General features: G+C 41.3%; 1 protein-coding gene across 1 annotated transcript; it reads left to right on the top strand.

Moving 5' to 3' along the window:
- The first annotated feature begins 4,999 nt into the window (after positions 1–4,999).
- drd3 (dopamine receptor D3) lies at positions 5,000–25,868 on the top strand. The gene is made up of 7 exons (XM_069667162.1): positions 5,000–5,299; positions 11,198–11,310; positions 13,748–13,884; positions 17,816–18,009; positions 21,791–21,856; positions 22,707–23,079; positions 25,379–25,868. The coding sequence occupies exons 1-7, from the start codon at positions 5,015–5,017 to the stop codon at positions 25,573–25,575; spliced, it is 1,365 nt and encodes a 454-aa protein (XP_069523263.1). The 5' UTR covers positions 5,000–5,014; the 3' UTR covers positions 25,576–25,868.
- Positions 25,869–26,151: the final 283 nt, after the last annotated feature.

The raw sequence follows: 26,151 nt of genomic DNA, 5'->3' as shown, positions 1-26,151 counted from the left end.
TCTGAACTTGCCTTTATCTTTCATGCTATTCTCCCGAGGAAAGTCCTCCCTCCCTGCGGAGCTAAAGTCCAGTTATACATAACCAAGTGAATATTCAGCATGTCTGAAAGTCTGAAATATTCAGGGATAATAGCCAACGCTGCAGCCTCTGGAGTCATATGGAAGAATCTGTCCAAAACATTACTTATAAAAGAACTTCTAATTAAACTTCACAAAAGGAAGTAAAATGTTTTTTTCTAGGGGGTTTTAAAGGGGTTATTTTTGCCTTCCTTGATGTGCACAAACAACATCCAAACTTTTTTGGTTCACCATTTTTTTTGTCACTCAGTGTACATGAAGACTAAAAAGGCTTGAATCTGACTTTTTGACTGTACACACTATACTCAGCTGTTGGAATCGGGACATACTTGCTGTTTCAATTTCTTTTAAAGGCTTATTGTTTTCAGTTTATTGTGCTGAAAAAAGTCACTATCGCCGAATGAGGTAACACAGTGGTGATTGAGCCTGTGGCCCACTGATGAAGGCCTTTGCATTTGCAAAATTACGGACTGGGTGTCTGTGTCTGGAAAAAAATCACAAGCGGCGCCCAGTTAGTGACGCGTTTTCCATCAGCCAGCAGTGGTTGTTCTGCCAGAGAGGGTAGGCGGAGCTAAGCGGCTGCTTTTCCTCTGCAAGTGTTGCGAGTAAACAGTAATCTACTACGGCTGAACAAACAAAGAAAAGATGGATGACTACAGATACAACTTCAAAAATAAGTGAAAATCCAAACAAAAAGAAACAAATTGGACGCTCAGATGAAGCAAACAGTCTAAAAAGGAAAGCGACCGTCAGCGAGGAAAATCAAGAGTTACAACCGGAGCCAACCGTGGACGTCACACACGTAACACTGTCTGGATATCTGGGAAGTGGATAACACTTCATGGAGACAGCAACCTTCAAGTAATCAACTCATGTATAGTAACAGGAGTTGCAACTTCAGCTGTCAGATGCAAATCACACTATGACTTTATGATGTCACTTCCCATTATAATTGACAAAGATACAATAACACTTTTCCATTAGGTGTACCTGGAGCTGTTTCACCTCCATTGGCAATTATTTTTCAGCTTGAGCACCTCCTCCGTATCCATATCGGCAGTTATTAATATGCATACAGACTTTTTCACTATCCATCATTCTGTCACCTTTCCATTGTACATGCAGACTCTTAACCGGCTCTTTATTAGTATGCATTGTCCTGATATGGGACACAGCTGTTGTAAATGTGGGATGAAAGCAGTTCCATCTCTCGGCCACTAGATGGCAGCAAATTTTCAACCAACTGACTATTGTTCATTTCCATTTTTTCCCACCACTGTCCTTTATCATTATTGCAGTTGTGCTCTCTCGGGCCTGACCTTCACACCGCTATAGGTCTAGACAGGTATGGATCCTGTGAGTAACAGCTCTGTGAGCAGCTGTCAGGAGCCCAACTCCACAAGATCCACAGAACCGTCATTCAGAGAGAAAGCACATCTCACATCACCTTCACTCTACGCCTTTCCCTCCCGTCTAATCAGGGCTGTTTGCATCAACAGCAAAGCAGGCGTGTGTGATCTCTGCATTGAGTCAGTGGGTTTATACATCAAAGCAGTGACCATGAAAAAGGCGTTTGGAGGAGCCTCCATTCAAAATCACATTTACTTTTTGCACATGTTTAGCTCCATAACATAAATCACCTCTCCAGTGCAGTAGAAGCCTCTCCAGAAAAGATGACACACGTCCAGCAGCTGCCATTCATGTGGGAGCGACTGAGATTGATTTCCTGAATGTTGCATAATGTGCATAAATGGACTGTAAGGCAGATTTATTGGACACGTTTTAAATGAGTGGAGACAGCACTGTAATATCGTCCAAAGTCAAAATTCAGCATTTGTTATGGATGTCACACTCCGTCAATTTAGTCAACTTTCGAATGTATGGATTCACGCCAGCTGCAGTGTGTGTGCTCAGATTGTCATTCAGCTCTGCACCACATGGGTGCCAGCGTGGAGAAGAAGGATGGGTTAAATTTCCAATGAGCACCAAGGACATTTGGACACTTTTACATGAGTTAAAACACAAACTGACTGCAGGTTGTTGGTTGAAAAATGATCAGGTTGGGCTGTTTGTCAGCTTCGTGTGGAGATTACATCCAACAGGCCAAACACCTCCTGCTGCTTGTTGAGGCTTTATAATGGATTCTCAGTGAGGTTTTTGCACGTGTCTTTTAAGTATAAAAATATCTGGAAACAAGAGCTGTGTGGTCTCCATTTGCCTCCCGACAGACGAGGTGATTAAAAAAGCTTATAATGTATTCAAATGCATTACAAGTGCAACAGAGATGTCCGTTGAATTTCCTCCAGATTTTAAATGAAATTGGACTCCATGCAAGTTGGAGCTGCTTCACAGAGAGAAAAAAGCATCCTCCCTTGGTACACTTTAAATTGGTTTAATCCAGAGCTCATTTGTTTGGTCTGGGCCTCTCCTGCAGGGTTTATTAATCTTATCTTTAAAAAAAACATGTAGAAGATTAAAAGAAAAGCACAATGGCTGGGAATTACTTTTAATCTGCACTACTTTTTATCTAATGGGGATAGAAATGGACGCACACGATGCTAAAGCAACTAAAGTGTGTCAGTCTAAACATTTTTGCACACATATACCCTGAGTGACCTAATTTGCACTGTGAAGGTCTTACTGGTCATCCCATCTGATTGCTTTATGAGGCCAACAACAGACTATTTTTATGCGAATGTCACTTGCAGCAAAGCACGACCCAGACATAGTTCAGGGTCACGCGGAGGAATACAGCCTTGGGACTGTAGAACAACTCGCGCATTAGTTGTGGCATTGTTTTCACAAAAAAAAGTTTTTTTTTTATTTTGAGATGACCAAACGTAGTTGTAATAATTGGTCACCTTCATTTGAGCTTCATCACTTAAAGGGGCACACATGACGTCTCGACTACGCACGCACGCGCGCCTCCGGTCGCGTGGCTTTCAAAATTAAAAAAAAAAGCCCAGCGTGTGTGTTTTAGCGGCAGTGACAGAGCCACAGAGCTTTGGGGAGGGAAACGAACTAAGTAAGCGCGCGCGGCAGGTTCATCAGTGAGGCTGCGAGAGCTTCTCACATCCACATTCGCTCGTGCGCAATGGCACCGAGCGCTCCCCTGCTCCTCTCGCTGCGCTGGACGCGATGACCGGATAACTTTTAACTGTGCACGGATGATGCTTTTCCTCGATGGCATCTGATGAATTCTTCACTGGGACACAGTAACAGGTAAGTCTGTTTACTTGGTACTGAAAACATCATTAAATTAGCTTTAAATTGAGTTTTTTTTTATGCTCCAGTTTGTGTGCCTTAAATTAAATGGAGATCATATGGTGAATGTATGTTTTGACCCCAATTTTTCTCGGAGCGTGATTTTAAAGCGTGATAAGGTGCGCTATAACAGGGTCTAATTGAATTTTACGATAAAGGTTTGACTCAAATTAAGATTCCCAGGTTTTTTTTATTAAATTTGAAAGATAAAAATTGCTGCTGGTTAGGTCTCTTTCTGCATATCCTCTGTTAATTAATCCACAACTAATTTAAGAATAATCCTCTCAAAGCAATTATGCAGTTACATACAGTACACCCCTCCTTCCTCTACTGTACATCCTTCCTATAACATGAAGGATGTACAGTAGAGGAACACTATATAAATGTGATCTTCTATTTAAGAGTCTAATGATGCTCATTTCTCAAACACTTGTCCCGAGTACTGTACATTAACACAGAGGTGTTGTTTAATATGAGAGGCAGGTCCGGAGAACAAATCAGTGAAGAGAGGAATCAGTTTCAATTAGCACTTAAACTACAAGTGTAAGCAGATCATGCAGTGGAGCACTTTACAACCTTGTATCACATAACCTGTGCCCCAGGATTAATAATTCATGTGTGAATATGAATCTGTGTGTGTGTGTGGGTGTGCATAGATGCGGGTTTTATGATTAAGCATTCCTCCTGTCCTGTCACACCTTATTTTGGACAAACTCAGAGCTGTACTCCCATCAGGAGACTTCAAGGTGATTGGTATCGTTGGCTTGTTTTGCTTTGCTTCTTCAGATTCTCCTGAGGAGGATACTGGAGCCATTGAGGAGGAACTGAGGGGGAATTATAGACTGAGGAAATCTTTAAAAGCCTCCTGGGTTGGTGCCAGGTCTAAAAATGATCCAAGCTTCTTGTGTCTTTCTCCCTATTTCTGTCACAGAAAAAGGCGGGGGAAGGGGTGGCTGAATAGATGGATCCTTTTTTATAACATCCAGGCACAGGTGTGAGCATCATCACGGCCCTGTTATCTGGGCTCAAGCCAAAGAGGGAGGATTGGGAATAATGAGAGGAAGGATGGAGTGTAGAGAAGCAGAGTCCGGGACCCGAGCCAACCGGACCTCTCAGGGTGGCATCACTGACTTATTACTCCTCCCTGATGATCTAACCTCACTGACTGCTCAGAGGCACAATGCCAGCCCCTCATTAAAGTTACCGTCTCTGCTCTGTAGTTTCTGCTTCTGTTAGTTGTGTTAAAAGCTGCTTACAGGAAGGGCAGGGAAACATTTTAAAGGCAGACTGGAATAATCGTACGTGCATTACACTGTAGATGAAGTTTGCTTTTAAGAGCATGCATTTCTGCTGAGTCTTTACAGAGTTGTCCACACTGGAGCCACAGAGTCGCACCTTGAGGAGGCATCAATATATGCTTACATTCCTCACTCAGCAGGGAAAAGAAGGCAAGTTCTGCACAGCAAACATTAGTGATGTACAGCAAAGAATACTGCTGGAATGTTTCCCAGCAGGCCTCTCACCTGAGATGATCCATCATCTGATAGCTAACATGGAGTACAATCCAAATCAAACTAAACAGAGTGAGTTACATGATAATTGTTTCAACACTACTCTTTTCTTTTCCCAGGTCTGCCAAACATCTCACCCCCCATGTCACCGGGACGCCTCCATGGCGATGTTTAGCAGCGCAGAGCAGCTCTGGAACGAATCAGACCGCCTCGGATGGGATGACAGGAATGAGAGCTCGGAGGCATCAGGGCAGGATGAGCGTAACTACTACGCCATGCTGTACTCGCTGCTCATCCTGGCCATCGTGTTTGGAAATGTACTGGTGTGTATGGCTGTGCTGAGGGAGCGTTCCCTCCAAACCACCACCAACTACCTGGTGGTCAGCCTGGCCGTGGCCGACCTGCTGGTGGCCTCGCTGGTCATGCCCTGGGCTGTGTACCTGGAGGTGAGTGGGCCAAGGTGTCTGTTTTTACAACATTTCAGTATACAAGCAAGACAGCAGAGTAGTGCACCTCTCCATTATCTGATGTGGAAGCGAAACACATTTAATCTCTTTCAGTTCCATTTAGTTCAAAAACACACAGAACTTCTTGTGGGATGAGTCATACCTTTGAATTGTCAATGTCCCAGTTAGTTTGATGAAAAGTTTGTGCTCTGAGTAGCAACGGCTGGACCTTGAAACATTTATCCGCTACTTTTAGCGAACTCATTCAGTCTGTTCCTGTAAGCTGTTTTAATTATCTACCATTAGGTTTTAGCTATTTCATTGACAATATATTTCTGCTGCTAATTATTTCAACTGTTTATCACTTACTTAAAAAACTATATAGTAACTGGCTACCTTATTAAATTTTAAACGGTAGCTAACTATGACAGCAATTTGTTCATTAGCCTGTTTTTTGCTAACAGCTAACTATTGTATTACCAAACTATTTAACCTAGTCCAATACTTTTAACTACTACTAAGCTCAATATAGATTACTTTTAATGCTTGCAAAGTATGCTAACTATTTATCCATTACTTTTAATTGGCCAAAAATTAACTCTAGCTAATGTTAATTCATTAGCCAACTATTCACCAATTCTTTTAGCTAACTGTTTATTAGTTAACCATTTAAAGTGTTAACCCTTCCTTTAATTCCGCAAATTGTTCAGAAATTACTTTTAATGCTAACTTTTTCATCTATATAACTAACTGTTTTAGCTAGCTATTAATCTATTAATGTGACCTCTAGCTAACTATTTCTGCTCTTACGCTAGCTATTTCAACCATTCATTCATTACTGTTCGCAAACTACTTCAACTCCTCACTTTTAGCATATATTTGAACTTTTTTTTAAAACATTGATGTTATTTTACTAAACTTTCAAACAATTTGACTTCTCTGCTCGCCTTGCTAACTAGATAGATGCAATCTCAGTTGATCAACTCCCAGGCATCTGCAGAAGTACCCCCCTTAGTACGAGAATTTCTGGTCGGTAACCGCTGACTTAAGCCCTTGAAAAAAAAGAAGGATGAGAAAGTAGAGGGGAAGTACAGATGATGTGGAAGAGACTGAAGAAGAGATGCTTGGCCGTGAATGTGAAGCCGACTCTGGAGAGGAGACATTAGCGGAGTAAAAAGCACAGGAAGTTGCGTGGGAGACAAAGTGGACTTTAACAAGGAAAAAAAGGGAACAGTGGTATGAAAGAAAGATGAGGGTCATTTGGAGCACATTAGATAGTGACAAGTGTGTGGGTGATAGAAGATAGTAATGATGATAAAAGGTGGTTTAGATAGTGCTTCACTATTCATGTAGATTATACATAATTGCTTAAGGACATGTTGAATATAAATTGAAATTAATGACTTCACATGTGTTAGGTAATTGGCTGAGCTTCAAATTGTGAAGAAGCAAAACCTGTGAGGCAAATTGCTATTTATGGTTGCTGTTAATTTTTATTTGCGCTTCACATATTACTCAATTGTGCAACCTAGCTTGATTGCTTATTGTTAATTTCCTCAGCCTGTATCCTTGGGTCACTTGTTGTTAAGTAACTTCATTAACAGTACAAGCACACATGACCCTCAGGCATCCACTTTTCATCAAAGTATTACTCTGCAGTCTGATAATGCTCTGCAAAAGTGTCCTGTTTGTACAAGCACTCACAGACAGAGGCTTGTGCATGTGGGGAATAGGATCCTTGAAGCCCGGGGGTACCGACAGCGCTGCTCAAGGACAGTTGTTTGCATACATGAGGTTTAGAAATCATCTGGTTGAAGTCCAGGTATGTTTAACAAGCAGCCACCCTGCTGCCCCAAAGTGTGCTGACTATCAGCGGAAAGCTTTTTTTCTCACAGCATGCAGAAGATTCAGTGTCAGGTCAAGCAGAATACAATAATTAACACACTCATTGAGCAGAAGCAGACAAATTAAAGTTGATTATATCCTATGAAGGTAAATTAAGGTAGACAGAAACCACAGTGGGATTCAGTCATGAGTTTAATTTCCATGCGAGCAGTCATGCCGTAAGAGCATGTGCTACATTTTTAATTTCGGAATCCAAGGGGAGACCTCCCATAAGCTATGGTTCATTAAGAGATAGTAATGTCACAAAATCATTATATTCATTAATTTCGCTTGAATGTAAAGGTCAGTTATATCTTCGACAAGGCTGGGGAAAACATACTAGTTTGAAGTCGGGGGCAAAAACTTTTAACTCCCAAGACTGCCACTGGGAGCACTTTCACCCTGGGAGCTTTAATCTGACGGATGGGGGATTAGTTTGTCTTGACCAGAGGCTGCTGGTTTGCTACTGCAGGCGTGTTATGGCAGAAAAAGTGATAGAGCACTCCTCTCCCCGCCCTCAGCATTTACAAATCATGTGCCCTTGAGCAAGCCACCTTACCCCTGGATGGTGCAGTTGACGTATTACTTGTACTTGAAGGAAGTGGTTGTATTGGCAGCAGTGACTGAGCGATCACTTTCCTCAATTCATCCTAAATGGGACGTGGCTGTGCCTCAGCAAATCTACAACCTGAAACAGTTCCGTTGACGATATTCACACAGCAGCCATTTTCCTCTGATGTCACACTCTGATGTGGTATTGCTGCATGCCAGGTTTACAAAACTCATAAACAAAGAGGATCTAGCGAACTAAATTGACCTCTTCCCGACTGATTAGCAACTGCGAAGTGAAAAATCTGGAGGGACATGGGTCAGACAACAGCTAAGATTAGCATTGAACCACTTCTAAGCTAACATTTCTATTAGATAGATGGGAGTGGAAAGGCCTAAATCCCTTGCTAATGGTAATGTGAGTTAGGAATCTGCGCTTCTCCTGTTATCAAGCTTTTTGGCTTTGGCTAATCAAAATTGTTAGCATAGCCCGCCATGTAAGCAAGCTAACGGGCTAACCCTGTTATAGCTTAGCTTAAGTTAGCTAGCTAATTCCTATTGTATCATGTTATACTATCAAATGTTAATTTTAGCTTGGAAGATGTTGATGCTAATGTAATATGTTGCCAATAAAAATGTGGTGGTGAATATTTTTATGAGGAGGTTACTTCTCTGTCAGGCCACATCTTATCTGTATTTTTAATACAGTGAGACCAGAGGGAAAGTGATATAATTGCACCCCATCGCCTACATTTATTCTTTGGTCATCAGTTTGTTCTAAAAAGTAGTTTCACATTAAATACGCTAATCCATTTACTTTAACTTAATGGAAAACATTGGAAGCACAAAATCCCTCCTCTACCAGACACACAATCTTCTGTTCAGTGTCCTAACATTTTGCCCCTGCTGCGTATTTTTCATGACATTTCACTGCTATGAATGTATTGATCATATATTTTCAAACACAGTCAATATCAAGTGTCTGCAGAACCCCACTGTGTCAGCATCATATTCCCACACTGAGCACACAATGTTCACTATAAACCTACATGTGTGCTCAGTCCTTTTGTGTGTGGGCTGCGACTGAGTACAAACAAGTACAACTGTGTACATGCATCGCATGTATTATTTCTATACTTAGGAACAACAAATGTCCTCGCAAAGATTAGAAATATGATAGTACCATGCCATGAAGACTTTTCTTTAAGCAGCTAGTTTTGGGTGATACATTTGGTGTGTGATTGAAATTAAATAGGTTTTAGTTTTAATTAAGTATTGAGCTTTCATGAAGTTGGAGGATTTGCGAGAGATTAAAAAGAGAATGAGTACTGGCAGAGATACCCTGGTTATTTTCCCTAAGCTGTGACCCAACTCCAAACTCCAAACTGAATGTATGCAGTATATACTATATGACCATTTAGTTGTAATTGTACGTTAAGTTTGCATACTGACTTGCATGTAGCAATGTATACATACTTTTGAGTATACTTAATTTGTCACTTTTCCAATGTAAATTCACTCAACACGGAAAACCTGCTCAGGAATAATATGGAGGATCGTATTGTAAAGGGTCAAGCTGCTAATGCATGTTCCTCCATAATGCAATTTGATACTATTATTTATTGGGATCAGATTTTCACCAACAGAACTGGTGGAATGAAAACAAACGTGTAAACATATGTGACATTTGCTGTCTAGTTAAATCTTTGTACATGTCTGTGTTCCTGTGTGAGCATATTCCCAAGTGTGCCTGCCGCCTCTCTGTGTAGGTAGGCATGTATTCCCATCTTGAATTTAAGTAGTCAGGCGATGGAGCTAAGGTCCCATTCATCTTTGTCAGACAGTTATTACCAGGCATTACAGAGCCTAAGTGAAAGCCTGTCGGTCAGAGCAGGACTCTGCCGGGGAGGGGAATGGAGGTGAAGGGGATTGTTTGTGGTGTTATTGGTTTAGTCCTTTCTGTGGATTGGAAACTCTCTTGAGGATAATAAGCTCCTTTGTTTGACACGTTTCCTTTGATTCCACCTCCTTGTTACATGCATCATCACAGAACATTCACACTTAATCACCTTGCAGCTTGTGTTATCTGAGGACAAGAAACAGTTTTCAAGTAGAATGAGTTATAATAACATATTTGACAATCCAATAGTTACCACCAGAAAACAGCTAATGTTAGCATTCAGCTACTTACTAGCTAATATAACCGTTAGCTGAATGCAAACATAACCTTTTTAGTGTTAAATGAGTACGAAAGGTGTTACCTGACTTAGCTTTGTCAAAACAACATATTTGATAACATTTAGCTACTATCAGACAAAAGCTAATGTTAGCATTCAGCCTCTTACTAGCTAGCTGAACGCTCACATAACCTTTTGAAAGTTAGTATGATATAGTTAGAAAGGTGTTACCAGACTAAACTTTGCTAATAGCTACCATCAGACAACAGCTAATGTGAGCATCCACCCACTTGCTAGCTAGTATAACCAGTGTAACCAATACCAATTGTAAATGATAAGATAGGAAAAAGTGCTAACAGACTTCACCTTATAAAACAACAAAACTGATAACCCATTAGATACCAGCAGACAACAGCTGTTAGAATTTGGCCACTAACTAGCTAGTCCAACTGTCAGCTAGGAAGAAGCTAAATGCTAAAATTACGTTTTGAAATTGTTATATGATATAATGTGAAAGTCGTTAACAGACTTAAATTTGTTAATTTTAAATACTTAATATATCATTAGCTACAATCAGAGAAAAGCTAATGTGAGAATGTATCCATTTACCAGCTAAAATTACCATTAGCTAGGTTAGCTTAGCTACTAGCTGAATGCTACCATAACTTTTTAAAGTGTTACCGTCACAAAGGCATTAACAGACTAAAACAACATATTTTATAACTCATTAGCTACCGTCAGACAATGACTAATGTTAGCATTCAGCCACTACCTTGTTAATTTTGCAGTTAACTAGGAATCTGTACCTTTTTCTATTGTATTGTACAACACTATCAAATGGTAAAGCTAGCAGTCAGCCACTTCCTAGCTTACAGTAATATTAGCTAGGAAGTGAATGCCGATAGTTGTCTGATGCTTGTTAATGGGTTAATAAATGTAATTTAACTTGAGGCATTGACACTCTTTGTTCCGTTGCAATTGCTTAAAAATGAGGAAATAGTAAAAAAAAGGATTGTCAGATTCTCTTAATTCATACAACCCGTAGACACCGCACTACAGTGGTAAAACAGCATTTCAGCTTCCCATCCCGAGCGTGATGTCAGAGGAAAAAAACGGCCACTGTGCAAAAATGAATTGGCCAAACTGTCTCCATGTGAACACTTTCTCTCCATCCTTGCCTTTCTGTCACATGTGCGAGTGTGTGCATTCACAGGTGCTTCACACTTCACGGTGAAGAAGGGGAAGAGAAACATGTGCGTCGTTAATCTGCCTGTCTGTCTTTGTGCAGGTGGTTGGCGGCGCCTGGCTTTTCAGCCGGCTCTACTGTAACATCTTTGTCACGCTAGATGTGATGATGTGCACCGCCAGTATCCTCAACCTGTGTGCTATCAGCATTGACAGGTGAGTGTGCCCTGTGTGTGTGTATGTGTGTTTACCTTCTAGCTGCAGTTACAGATGTTGCCATGACATCTCCTGTATAAATGTCATCCTTGCAAGGTTGATGAATCTCCAGGTGTTATTCTATTCTTCCTCTCACCTCATGGATATTTCAAAACTTCCCAGAAAGAGACTCTATTTTCCCATGTTGTTCATATCCTCTTGAACGATGTGTGTGTGTCAGTATGGATGATATAAATGAAGACATATTGTGTTCACTGTGTGGTTTATTTGCTGTATTATGGTTCGACTTGTGTATGTGTACGTCTAATTGCTGCTTGTTTGTTTGCATAATGTAGAACGATCTGTGCCGTGCATCACTTTGATTCTTTACTGTACTTGTGCATTCAGAATTTACATTATTTATTCGCTTACTTTTTACCTTGTGTCACAGTTAATATTTAATAGCCCTCCAGAGGCTTTGAACTTACAACCCGTAGGCAACAAGAGTTCAGCAATATGGAATGAATAAAGCAATTCAAGTGGACTGGAGGTGTCATGGGAATGTAACTGTGCAGCATGCACGGAGGAGTGTTCCTCTGCAGTTTGAAGGTGCTTTTATAAGTCGCTGATGTAGTCATGTGCGAAGCTGGATTGCCGGGTTAAAGCAGCAGCTGCCCTTATATTCAAGGAGTTTCTTGCCAGCAACATTTGGCCAGAGGGTATGTAGCCAACAGCCAGAAACAGCGTGCGGTTCAGGACTGAAAACACATTTCCACTGTCAGGAGATGTTGGTGTGGTTATTTGTGTTTTAGACATAACAATCAGATAACGATGTTTATTTCTCTTAATCGCTGCTTTGAACCATAGACTGTATAAAAAGATTGATGACATGAAAGCTCCCTAAAGTGAAGCCAAAACATCTCTATCGCCCCCTGCTGACTGGCTGCAGTATAGGTCATAAAGCCCGCCTCCTCCATGTTAACAGATGGGACATGAGTCAAACTATAAAATCAAAATACACGCCAACTAAATGTTTCTCAAACATGGTTTCTGTCATTATAGTCAGTTGTTGTGTCCAGTTGTTCATTTTTCTGTCAATTTAGTCTGAATTGGTTATTTGATGCTGTAAAAAGTGGTTGTAACGTCATGATTGACAGCTCTGTTGACAAATTCGGCTCCTGCAGCCGACCTGTTCCGGATTAGCAGAGTAGAGGAGGAGCGTCGAGAGGAGACGTAACTACAATAATCACTACAGTCATTGAAGTTTCCTTATCTGTGAACGTCTGCTTCAGACCGACACAAGAAGCTGGAGATGTGTTGTACAGTCATTGCTTTGAAGGCGCTAACACTGCTCCCTCTCTTCTTTCACATCATGTTCACAAGGCTGTGGTATATATGTTTAATGTCCAAGTTTTCTTGTAGCTCCAGGGTTTTTTTCTGTGATTATTTGAAAAGTAATAAACACTGCCACAGTATCACATGCTTTGTAAGGTGCTAAATCAAAGCAAAGCACCCGTGGCATTCTGCATCATTGATTGTGTTTAACGTAAGCCGTATAACCTTTGTGACAGCATTGTGTGTTCATACGCTTCTCTGTTAAGCGTTGCTTTGATAGCGAGGAACATTTGCCGCCTGTTAAAAGGGAAAATCACACCAGGAGACTCAGAGGCAGAATCAAAGCACCAGTGAAGTTTTTACTTTAAACTTAAAGGTGCATTTTTAAAAAGTATCTACAACAAAGGTCATGTGTGAGTGGTACTCACAGCTGAAGAGGCTTGTTTTCACCCTCAGCTTAGAGTTGAACTTAAAGCACTTTGATCAATAAATCATTTATATTGTATTCTTTTTCACTTAACCTCTTTTTATTCTCTGCTTTATTCAAGCAGACAGCCTCATCGCAGGAGGGTAAAGAGGAGAAGCAGGGAGGGAAGAACATTTTAAGTGAGCGTCTGCGCTCTGGGTTTGGCCTCTGCATTTTGCCCCGAGAAGATCCGGTGTAATTAGTCTGATGAGGATAAACAATCCTGGCAGTTGTCTGGCTCTAAACAACATAACATCACATCCATTTCGGGTCGGGGTCCAGAATAATTGCTGCTTCTTCTAAGCCATTGCTGAACCTAGATTCCCCGGACTCATTATACACTCTTGGCGTATAGTGTACTGATCAACTCTTAAATCAAGCTCCACTAGGTTTATTGCTGAATACCCAAATTGTTTGTGAATAGAAATGCCTGCTTTGCTGCTCCACTGGTGGTCTGTATATTACCCGCTTTCTCTCAGCAGTGTATTTCTTGGCATCCCAAAAGCCTAATTCTATTCACGGAGGCTCTTTTTCTTCCTCTAATTATTCCCTTTTTCTGAACTCTGTAAGCACTTTTGTCTTCATTCAAATGTCACTTCCAATCCCCAGAAACATGCTTCCAAAGCTGGACGGTCTCTAATCGTCGTGTCTCCGCAGGTACACGGCCGTGGTGATGCCCGTCTTGTACAACACCACCCATCGCTCCAGGAAGAGAGTTTTTATGATGATTGCCACCGTGTGGGTCCTGGCCTTCGCCGTCTCCTGTCCTCTGTTGTTTGGTTTCAACACCACAGGTCAGGTCAACAACACTCAGACTTCATTTTCTGGTCTAGATGCATCGAGTAGAATTTGAGGCACGAAGGCACTGATATGTAATTCAGGGTCAAACTTCAGACTTCAGCAGAGGACGTGAAACTGAATCTAAACTGTTATTTAAAGGTGCACTCCACCAATTCAGCCTGTCATTTAACTATTACTCAGACTGTGACAATGTTTTACAAGGTCTTCTGTGACTCTGTGCTGAGCTTTGGAAGAGCTTGTTTTAAAAGCTGGAGGATGTCGAGATTGAAAAATAAGGAAGCTTCCCAGGCAGGGACCGTCTAATGCCAATATTTAGAGCAGCCGAGTGTGAGAAACCAGAGCGTTATCAAAGAAATACACAAAGTCCCAACAGCTCTTAACACCACATTACCTGCTTGTGGCTAAAACAATGAAAACTCAATGAGCATCCTTTTCAAGGTTGACACCTAACTCAGTTTTAGACAACTTTAATTATCCCAGAGGGCAAATCACTTTCACGGCCCACGGAGTCACATAAAGAAAGAAATATAAATAAAAACAGTCTGAACTCTTAAAGGGCCAGTTCGCTGATTTTCAACCCCAGTCCTATCATGCTATTATGTGGAGCTAATGCCATTATGGTAGGAAAAAAAAGCAATTTCGCTCTGTTTCTTGGAGGACGCTATCCGCCTCTCCAATGTGCCCTGGAAAACCAGGGAGCCAGGGAGCTCGCTGAACTACACTTCCTCAATCTAGGACGCCCGCCTTCTGTACCGCTCTGAGCCATCGCCTGCAGCGATCAATGTCCTTGACTGGAAAACGGCAGTATTTTACTCCTGCGTCTCTCGCTGGGCTGTTCCTTTCAGGGGGAGGGGCGTAATGCATGCTGGGTGTTGTAGGAATGTAGAATGAGCAAAACCACGAGCTGTTTGTACAACTTTCTCCACAGCTATGGCGCCAATTTCAATTATTATTGCTTCTATCGATTACAGAGAACACCAGCTTTGACTGACTGTGGCTTTTTCCAGGGGCTAACTGCTCCTTTAATAAAAGTCAGGTGACAAAGTATAAAGCCCTTTGAAGTCGTCTTTCGGTGGTGGTCAGGGTGATGGATGGACTATGTAAGATTAAAGGTCAATGCTGACTTACTTGTTGGTCAAAAGCATAACTTAACTTAGCGTACACCATGTACATTTACTGACATAAGTACTTGTTCTAACCCAAACTACAATTTGTCTTAAAACCTTTCCAAATACTGGTGCCTAAACCTCAGAACAGCGACACGTTTCTATGTGACCAGATTTCAAGAAGTTGTTTACTTTAGCCTCAAAGTAATAATTTTGAAGATTGCCATTTAAATAAATGTCTGTTAAGTCACAATCTAAATGAGGTATCGCCCAGTTAGTGACGTGTTTTCCATCACCCAGCAGTGGTTGGTCTGCCAGAGAGGGTAGGCAGAGCTAAGCGGCTGCTTTTCCGGTCTCGCATGCTGGTTTTGATATGAGGTGTGATCAGGCAAACGGGTGGCGCACCTTATACCAACAAAAAACAGGTCTACAGTCTAAAGTCTATGGAGCAATCTGTGTTTGCTATTTAGAGGACGTATTATGGATACATCCGTGAGTTTACAACACAAGTCTGCTTGTCACTCACATAGGGACGCACAGCAGCGCTTCTACTCATAAGGAAAAAGCAGTGTGTTTGCAGATACAGTGAAAAAACTTTGTGTAAGGGACAGACTGCAAGCTTTGGTTTCCCTCGTCTACTTAAATCATGATACTGATTTCGGTTTGTTACCAATCTGCTGAGAAGTGCAGGAAGACGTGGACAAGCTCACCGCTGCCTCCACACACACCTGCTTCACCTCAGGGAGATTCCTGCTCGAGCCGTGCACGGGCCAAAAACTACTGAGACCGACACAAAGCTCTCCATACTGCGCGCACACTCAGACGCACACTCTCTATAAAACAGCAGAAACGGTGATCCCTAGGAGGTAAATTAATTACCATACTCAAACATAACTACCTGTGGCATCAACAATCGTGCCCACAGATATTAATACACTGTCCAGTGCCAATTACGCACGAGAATACAGCCATGTGATCCAGTAGCTACAATAAGTAAATAAACATTTAAAGCCGACCTGTCTTTGATGGTCAGCACACAGAACTTTAATAAACATAAGATCCTGTCCGTCTGGAGATTTAAATCATTAATGCTGTGCCTCGTGCGTAAATGTACACAGCATGCCTCTTTTCACTTTCGTTTCTGCTGGGCAGTGAGATCGCTTCAGTGGCTTTAACACCAATCCGTGCTTCGACATGCATCGTACAGTAACCTGTGTTTTTTTTCTGCGTGTTCAGGGACACAGTGGAAAGAAATAAGTTGGTTTATCTAAGAAGAATGACGGAAATCTGCTGTGTAAATAGCAACACGCCTGCCTGCAGGCGCACCGGGCTCTTAAAGGGAATGAGAGCTGACACTCTGATTGGTTTAATTTATGTTATGCCGAAAAACACGCCTTTGTATAATCCAGGGACTTAAGCCAACCTCTTTGCGCCTAACTGGCAAAAGTGCTTCAGACACCCCCTAAATCACTTAGCGCCGTGCGCTTTAGACTGTGCACCTTCCGCTGTCTAAATAGGGCCCTTTAACTTTAAGTTGATATTCAGTCACAGGTGTCAATGAACCATGACTGGTTACATATAAGATTAATTATACATTCGATTCAGCTAATATTTAAAAAATACGGATGTACCATTTCATTTGTGGTTTTACATGCAAGCAAACTGCCTCAAATAGCAACATAAGATTGTAAATTGGACAGAGGACAGAGAAATGTGCAAGAATAAACCAACATAATAACGTTACAGAAATGACAGTCAGGACGACAAGATGATGGTGTGTCTCTGCCTCTGATTATTCTGTCAGATGTTTGGGGGGATTATACGGTGGTCTGCATAACTGAGCATTTGTGTTGCTGATCACATCTTCTACATGTGACCTGTGTGACGTGGGAAAAACAGAAGAATCGACTACCGAACAATACGACGGACAGAGACACATCACAAGTATCTATTTGATTTCAATAGCCATCAGCACGTAGATGCATGACCGCACATACACAATGAAGAGCATTAGTCGGACACAATGTAAAGCTACAGAGATACAGGCATTTGGTTTACTCCATTCACTCAGTGCATAACAAAGGCTGGTGATTGCAGGAATCCCACTGTTTTGTCAGTATGCAACCAGCCATTAGCATAGGAGGGACGCTCCTGTGGGTTCACATCAGGTGCAGGACAGATACTCCATCATCCTTCAGAAGAATAGGGATGAAAAAAAGCACCTTGACAAGACAAATTATGTACATGGGAGGAACAAAATGGATTAGTAATATAAATGTAGACACGGAAGGTGGTTTGGAGTGCTGCTAGAAATAGATTGCACCTGTCTGCCCATGTTTCCATCTCTCGGTGTATTGAGGTGTGCGGTATTGATCCATGGAGAGGCAAATCACCTCAGCTTGTTCATGCCACTGACATGCAATATGCATGTCACAGCTGTGGTCGAGGCCTGTGTCATTTCTTCTTTCCAACTCCAATTTACAGCACCATTAGCTCAACTTATAGATATTTAACTGTGGAATTGTGATTGAATAATTGATCTATACACTATTATTATTCTGTCAAATTGTCTCCTACGCTGGATTTATGAATCCATTATTGCAGAATCAATTTTACACACGCCTCTTTGTATAATTGAGTGTATGTGTGCAATACAGTATGCATCCAGATGATTAAATAGGACAAGCTAATCAAGGTCATTTTCAAATTAGAGTGCAGGCTATGGGGTCAAAGGTCGGTTGTAAATTACACCCACTGTCTCTGTTATTATCCTCCAAATTTGATGCTGTTTTGCATAATGATGTTTTTCGTGACACAGATGACCCCATGGTGTGCTCCATCTCCAACCCGGACTTTGTGATCTACTCCTCGGTGGTGTCCTTCTACCTGCCGTTCATCGTCACTCTCCTGGTCTACATCCGCATCTACGTCTTCCTCAGGATGAGGCGGAAGAGGATCACCTTCGGCCAGGTCAGCGGGAAGGTGCAGCCAGGCTCGACTCCGCCATCTGTGGTGAGACCATCATATATTTATGTTTCCCTCTATTTCCTTTTTTCCTCTGTGTTTACACACACAGGCACACCTTATAAAGGATTTACAATTGCCCAATAAATCAGGTGTTAGTTGGCAGGTTTTTGTGTAGGTTTAGTTTGACTTTTGCTTTGTGTTTTTAGATTCTGGAAGGCCTCATAAATAACCTGTATTACATTTTTAATATTTATACAAGTTATAACCTCTAATTTGATGTTTATTATACTTATTCATGACTTATTAACATTAATTACTGCTAAACAAACTGTTTATGAAAGTTTATTACTGACTTATTAACATTTATAACAGACTACATAGTAAATACAATTAATAACGACTCACTAATATAGAAGGTGATCTAAAGGTTTATGATTGTTTATTAAGAACTTGCTATTTCAGAGCGCCTCTCACCGGCGCTTACTGTTGCTAGGTTACGAAAGTTGTCTGGCAGCACTTCCCCTTCCCTTGGTAGTAAGCGTTAAGTCTGTTTTAAATGGCTCTGTTTGCTAATATAAGCTTATATTAAAGGAAATTGAAGAAAGAAAACATAGCTATGTAAAGGAATCGTGTCCCATCAGCAGAAGCTCTAGAACTGGAAATTGTACCTTTGTAAAAACAAAAGAACTAGCTTCTCCTCCGCCATTGTTGTTGACAAAGTTGATATCAAAAGTCCCACACCTTCTTCATTTTGATTGGTTGGTGAAGGAGAAGTGACATTGACGAGCGCAGCGGTGTTCCATAAGTTTAACTATTTTCAACTGAGAGTGCAGCGACTAAAAACAACTGATGCTGAGGGCAACATGCAGAACTGCATTGTTTTTTTGTGGAAAGAAGGCGCTGCCAGCACAAACAACACTGTTATTGGACACAGGCCCTAAGCCTTTTTTTGGACCTATTAATGACTTGACGATAGATGACTCACCCACCAGAGAGATTTTTCACATCCTAACAAGCTTATTAGAAGGTGACACATTAATTGTTATAAAGTCACCTCCTTCGAGATTAATAAAGTTCTATTTGATCTTATCTTATCTTATCTTAGATCTACAAGGTTTTATAATGTGTTTTTTAAAGTCAGGAGATGACTTTCTAACAATTTAGGTTTCACCTTCTAATATGTCTCAATAAGTTGTAATTGAAAAACACATTATAAAACCTCGTAGATCTGATTATATAAAGTAACAAATTAACAGTGGTCAAGCTCTGGCAAATTTTTTTTAAGCACCTAATACGCTGAATATTTATAGAACCAAGTTTTTCATAGCAACTTAATACTCTTCATATTCTCTCTCCCTCATTTACATTCGATCACATTATACCGTCTAATAATGACTTGCAAATTACAATTCACCTTCTATTACACCTTTTTTATTTCACGCCCTCACCTTGCCTTTTCCTTTTATGTGCACATATCACACTAGCAAAACCTCCACAAAATCCTCATAACTGGTTCTATCACAGTATAAAAATACCCTGCTGCTGTCAGGAACAATGGATGTCTTAATATGTGCATGACTTTCTTTAAGTCATTTGCAGGTGAAAAGAGTCGGGAGATGTCAGAGAAATCTCAAGAATATTACTTTGTCTCAACAGGAGAGAAGAGCTTTGTGCTTTGTGTGAGGCTGCTCTGTAGATTAAGGCTGAGTGAAATAGGCCTGTCAGATAATCACAGGTCAAAGATGAAATGTTACGTGTAGCTTGGTTCATAAACAGCTGACACGGCTGTCAAGTTAAATTTAGTTAATTTAATCAGGACGTGTGTGTTCAGTTCTGGCTCCTCTGTGGTTAAATAAAAACATTAAAAAAATCAAAGAAGAAAAGGTCAAAGAAAGCACATTGCTTTTAAGATGAAAGTGAGCTAGGCAGGAGATAACAGAGGCAGAAAAGAAAGAAAAGAGTCGACAGGTAAGCTAATATTTCTGACACTGTACCTATGGACCACAGTGCTGGTAAATGCTTATGCCAACCAACTAATACACCCACAATGAAAATGCTTACAAGTTGTTTAGTATCCGGATAATGTTGACCATTTTCACAATATTAGTTTAGCCTGGTAGCATTCTTTAACGTTAGTTAATTAGCACTAAACACAAACACATCAGCAATTTTATTAGCCTAGCTAGGTCTTCTTCATCAACATTAGTCTACTAAGATGTCCGTAATGACAATGCTGACAATCTTAAGTTTAGCGTGGACAATGCTAACCATGTTTACCATTTTAGTAAAGCATGTTATCCCAACAACTAACTAGCACAAAGTAAGGCTAAAGCTAACTTTGAACAGCACAAGCCGGAATCGGTGTAAGACCCAAAATAAAACGTTTAATATGAAAAGAGATTTATAGATTTTAGAGTAGATTTATTCAGGCCACCCAGACAAGCAAAAAAATCATTATTGATCAAATATCAAACATCATCATTAAGTGTCCTCTGTAAAGACAAAAGAAATGGAGGTTATTCAAACAGAAAACACAGGCTCTCCTCACAGCCCTCACCTCCAAACTGACACACATCAATCCAACAGTTGATTTCACACACCTTTTATACTTTGCTTTTAGGCCAATCACAGGTGACCTCTGTAATCAGTGCCATCTTGACCACAGGTGAACTTAATCTCACCTCTCCAGGAGTTGATTACACTTAAGCATAAGTGAACAAAGGAAAAATACTGAACTCAAAGCACAAGCGGCCATTTTAAAGGAATAAATAATGAAAACACCCCATTTTATCATAAATTCAAACAGAAAATAAAAGAAATCATGAAGTTTAATTCACACATATTTAACAATTATTATGTACAAGTATGTTTGAGAGGAATGTACACCTTCCTCTTAATTAAAACAAATCTATCATTTTGTGGGGTTGCGCACTTTATAACACACTAACACAGAGTAGCCGACAGCTATGCTAAAAAAAACAAAGCAAAGCTAAACCCCCCAATATAAGGTGTATAATAAAATATAACATCAAAAGAGCCAAAGATACTGTTTTTATAGACAAACACAGACTGTTGTCTTTTTCAGGTTTATTTTGAGGATCACTTTGGCCGCTTTAGTCTTTAAAAAGAATAATGTCTCCTCTTTTTTTAAAACTTCTTTTATCCATTACAAGGGATGTTGTTCTTTAAATGGACTTATTATAGTGCAAATTTGAAATTTGTTTTCAACCAGCTGTCAGTTCTTCGATCACATCCATCACTCTGATTTGCCCCAGATACATCTATCAGGATGGCTTTATCTTTTAACCGGGGGCAAGGACACCAGGTCATACACAGCTCTATCAACACTATTTTTAAAATGCTGTATAAAAAGACATCATTAGATAATTAAATCCAGTAACTTGACCAGCTTTGGCATATCCAGGAGCATCCTATTTAATGTGGTTGGATTCATGAGAGCCATTTTCCCCTTCAATGCACACACATTCACAGTTGGCTCTCTATTTTAACAGCAGGTTACAGATAATTGGTTTTGGTTGAGCCTCAGTTTGGGATCTCATCCATGGCTAAGAGAGTTTTAATATATCTACTTCTGAACTTTGATTGAGAGACACAGTGAGACACAAAAGAGATATTAATTCACTTGATTTTTTTGTCTGTTTTGCAGACACCTAACAAGATTTGCTTAATCAACATGAATAAAGATGGGAAATTGAGTTCCACAGTTAATGGCAAGAACAATCTGTTCCTGTAGTTGATGGTGTGTGGATGTTGGGATAGGAAAGGTGGAGGATTTGTCTGAAAAATCTTCCCTCTGCTCCCCTAGGAGACCTGTCTACAAGAGGAGACTCCCAAGGCGAAGCAAGACCTGTCACCCATCAGGATTAAAGTGGTGGGTTTATTTCGAACGAGACATCCGACACAACCATCAGATTTCCTGAGTTGTTTTTTATTCCATTGCTTCAGTTTTGCTGAAGACAGCTCGGTACAATGCCTGACTAAGTCTCTATCGAAGTGGAGGCGTATTTTGACGCTGCCACACGCAAAGTTCTGTTTTTAGCTTTTCACGTGTCTGTGTGTGTGTTCATGCACGCTCGAGTATCTCGTTCCGCCGTTGTGGACCGACATGCACAGAGATCTGAGAAGGAGCAGAAAGTTGTGATTCTGAAGCGAGGCTTGTTGGCTCGTGTCAACTGGTCAGTAGTCACCTGAGCAAAGTGTGTGCATGATGCATCGCATCACCTGCATAATCCACACACTGTTTAAAGATACAGGGAATAATAAGGGAAAGTCTGTTAGACCATACTGGAAATACCCATTACACAATACCCCCCACTGCAAAGGCTCATTGCAGCTGTGTTTTTTAGTATTTGTTGATGTTTTAAAAAGTGGAGCTATTTGCTGGAACAAGAGGTCCATAAATATGGATGTGCAGGGAGAGCTTTTCCACCACTTTCAGTCTGGAGCAATTAACGTTTGCTTAAAATTAAAGCTGCATTACATGACTTGTTTTGGGCATTCAGGGCACCGATAATCTCCTTTAAAGTTAAACAAGAATCTATTTCCACATATAGCCACAGAGAGTTGTTGACATCTCATAAATATCCAGGTCTTTGGAGAACTAAATCCTCCTATATTCACCAGATAGTCGCAAACATTCATTAATAAATTATACCTTGGGTTATTAGTACTTACTTGCTTAAATGTGTGTGCTTCTGATTGTGTATCATTTGTCCGGACAGCAGAGTGTGGAGCCTTCAGTTCCCTCCAAGCCCAATCTGCTGTCAGGGTGCCTGTGGCGGAAACGCCCAAAGACGGGGCCTGTCGAGAACTCAATGCTGCCCCCGGTGGACACGCACAACTGCTGCAGCATCAGCCACGCCTCCTGCGGCCGCACCGAGCTAGAACTGGACCAGGAGCGAGGGGAGGATCCGGAGGAGAACAACCAAAGCGACCGGCCTCCTGTCAGGATGAGCTGCGAGGTGAAGGACCTGTCCAATGGACGAACGCACACCTCACTGCGGGCGATGCCTCATTCTCACACCAACAGTCAACGATTCAGGAGCATGCACGCGCGGGAGAAAAAGGCCACGCAGATGCTGGCCATTGTTCTCGGTGAGTTGGGATTGTCTTAAGTGGGATAAACTGAGGACATGTAAATGTCATGGCAACACTGAATGCAGACAATATTATAGATGCAATACAGACGGAGTGACTCCCTCTGCTCTAACTCCTTTAACATTTTACTTTTCTGCCTTACGCACCTGCTCACCTGTAATGCCCTCGTGATGGAAACAGCACATTTGTGTCCTGCGTGTGCATTTGCTGCATATTTTGCAGAGCCACAATAAATCACCCTGAAATGTCAAAGAAAAAAAAAATGTCTGGCTGGCTTGGGGTTCACAGTGTGTGTCCAGACACACGCTGTAGCTCCTGACACAGCTTCCACACGCTCCAATTATCAGCCAGGTTGCTGTAAGCCCGGTCCAGTTAGCTCTGGCACGGCAAAGATCTCGCTGACAAAAGTGTAATCAGAGGTGTCTGATCACGTTACGCTGGTGTCAGTGAAAAGTCTGGCACACACACAAATCATCTGGGCCCTGCCCACTTCCCACCTGCTTCTCAGCCGTTTGACCACTGCTTTCCTTTGATCTTGTGACCCCAATTATACAGTGTTATGAGTGTTTCAACCGAGCATTCTAAGTTGTTTATACATAACAGCCTACGTCCTGTTGGCTGCTGCTGGGCAAACCGAGTGTTTTAATTGACCCTTCACTAAGCCAGTTGCTGTTTCAGTTAAGCTTTTCTTACTTGCACGACAAAACAACAGAAGATTTACCATTTGAACTTCTCAGTAATTTATGAAGCAATGGGTGTTTGATTTTAAACAGAAGTAAACAAAAGCAGGCCAACTGTAGCACCAAATGCTTATTTGTCTCCCAAAATACCTGCCGATTGAGGATTTGATTGGCTGTTGTTAGCAAGTGTTATTGTGTCATTGTTCCCTTACTAGCCAACACAAAGCCACAGGTTGGTTTTTTCATCTGACTTGTCTAAAAACAAGAGCAAACTGGTAGCTCACTTGGCAGAGTTAGTGGTCCATGTACAGAGGCTAAAAGTCCTCGCTGTAGTGGCGCTACTTCCAGACCTAGCACTTTGTTGGGTGTCATCCCCTCTCTCTTCCCCTCATTTCCTTTCACTCTTCGGGTGTTACTATCAATATAGGCAAAAAGAAGTGAACATGATAGCTATGCACAAGATAAAATGCAGAAAATTAATGTTAAATCTCAACAAAACTATGATAAAAACATTGCAACATGAGATGAAATATTAATACTTAATAGTATTAAGGGGTAGTAATAACATAATTAATAAATAAAAAATTAGTTACCCTGTTAATTGCTGTAAAGTGATGATCTAGAAGTTCTCAGTTTTGTTCTCTTTGGCGGCACCTATGGGGACAAAACAGTAATTACAGGAGCACACTTCCCAGATATCCAGACAGTGCTGCATGTGTGACGTCCACGGTTGGCTCCGGTTGTAACTCTTGATTTTCCTCGCTGACGGTCGCTTTCCTTTTCAGACTGTTTGCTTCATCTGAGCGTCGAATTTGTTTCTTTTTCTTTGGATTTTCACTTATTTTTGAAGTTGTATCTGTAGTCATCGATCTTTTCTTTGTTTGTTCAGCCATAGTAGATTACTGTTTACTCGCAACACTTGCAGAGACCGGAAAAGCAGCCGCTTAGCTCTGCCTACCCTCTCTGGCAGACCAACCACTGCTGGCTGATGGAAAACACGTCACTAACGGGGCGCCGCTTGTGATTTTCTTCCACGAAAGTCGCCACAGACACCCAATCCGCAATACTGCAAATGCAAAGGCTTTCATCAGCGGGCCATAGGCTCAATCACCATTGTGTTACCTCATTCAGTGATAGATAATGACTTAACAGACATTTACATAAAAATCTTAAGATTATATCTTTAATGTCACCGTACTACCAAAAACACAGGTACCGCAGGAAACACAGATGTTTATGCTGCGATGTTGTGCTTTATGTTTCAAGAGGAGGAAGAGCAGAATGAGATGCCAACTCTAAATTAGCAGCGTACTAGCTTGCGCAGTGGATGGTTCTGTCTTGAAGTCGCATTTTCAAATCTAATCTAATCTTGTAACCCCTCATAATACTCTGATAATGAATAACATAATTAATGTTGCTATATTATTCATTATCAGCCAATTTAGAAGTCACGCTTGGTTACTGCTGTTGGTGATAAGATAATTATGCGAGCATGCTAACGTTTACAGCTAATGTTACAGCAGGCTAACACACTGTCTAATCCTTTCCTTACGACTGTGCTCTTGTGTTTCTGGTTTCGTCCTCTCCTCTACCTCTCCGCTCTCTGGCTGCTCCAGGGGTGTTTCTCATCTGCTGGCTGCCTTTCTTTGTGATTCACATTCTGAACACCCACTGCAGGACATGCTACGTGCCTCCTGGGCTTTACAGTGCATTCACCTGGCTGGGCTATGTCAACAGCGCCCTCAACCCCATTATCTACACCACCTTCAACATCGAGTTCAGACGGGCCTTCATCAAGATCCTCAGCTGCTGATGGAGACAGCGCGCCAGGAAATTTAAATGGAAATGAGGCTGTGCGCTTGGGCTACAACTCTCTTTCCACGCTTTTTGTAAACTGTGACCACAGATGTTCACCGGTCACGGTCGAGGGAAGCAAACCTGCTTTGTGTCCTACAGGAATATGCATTAGCAGAAAGCTAACAGATGCTGGGACATGCAATAAAGGCCAACAAACGAGGAGTTTTACTTCAAAACATACTTTTGCTTCCCAACAGGGCTGGGACTTCATTTGACAGTAAGACACATTCATACAGTTTTATTGATAGCACAAGGTATTGGACTTACTTGTACAGTATGCGTGCTGCTCATCGGCACTGTTTCTCTGCACAAGACTTCAACTGATGTACGTTTGGAAGCCCTTCTGAGCCACAATGGAGCTTTAAGGCTGGGGAATTGATCGTGGAGCAGGACGCCACTTCGCCCTGAGGCACTCTGTCGCCACACAGTGTGGATTTACTGATGTTACTCATCTCCCTTCACCATCATCACCATCAGTTTCTCACCAGTGCATGCTCTAATCAAATCTCAAGGGTGTTCACTTGAATACGAT

Source organism: Semicossyphus pulcher, unplaced genomic scaffold (genome assembly GCF_022749685.1).
Source record: "Semicossyphus pulcher isolate SPU_LCO1_2020_fin unplaced genomic scaffold, fSemPul1.0.p SCAF_18, whole genome shotgun sequence".
NCBI classification, from domain to species: domain Eukaryota; kingdom Metazoa; phylum Chordata; class Actinopteri; order Labriformes; family Labridae; genus Semicossyphus; species Semicossyphus pulcher.
The sequence above is the reverse complement of the archived record's forward strand: the minus strand, read 5'-3'. Positions and strand labels throughout refer to the sequence as shown.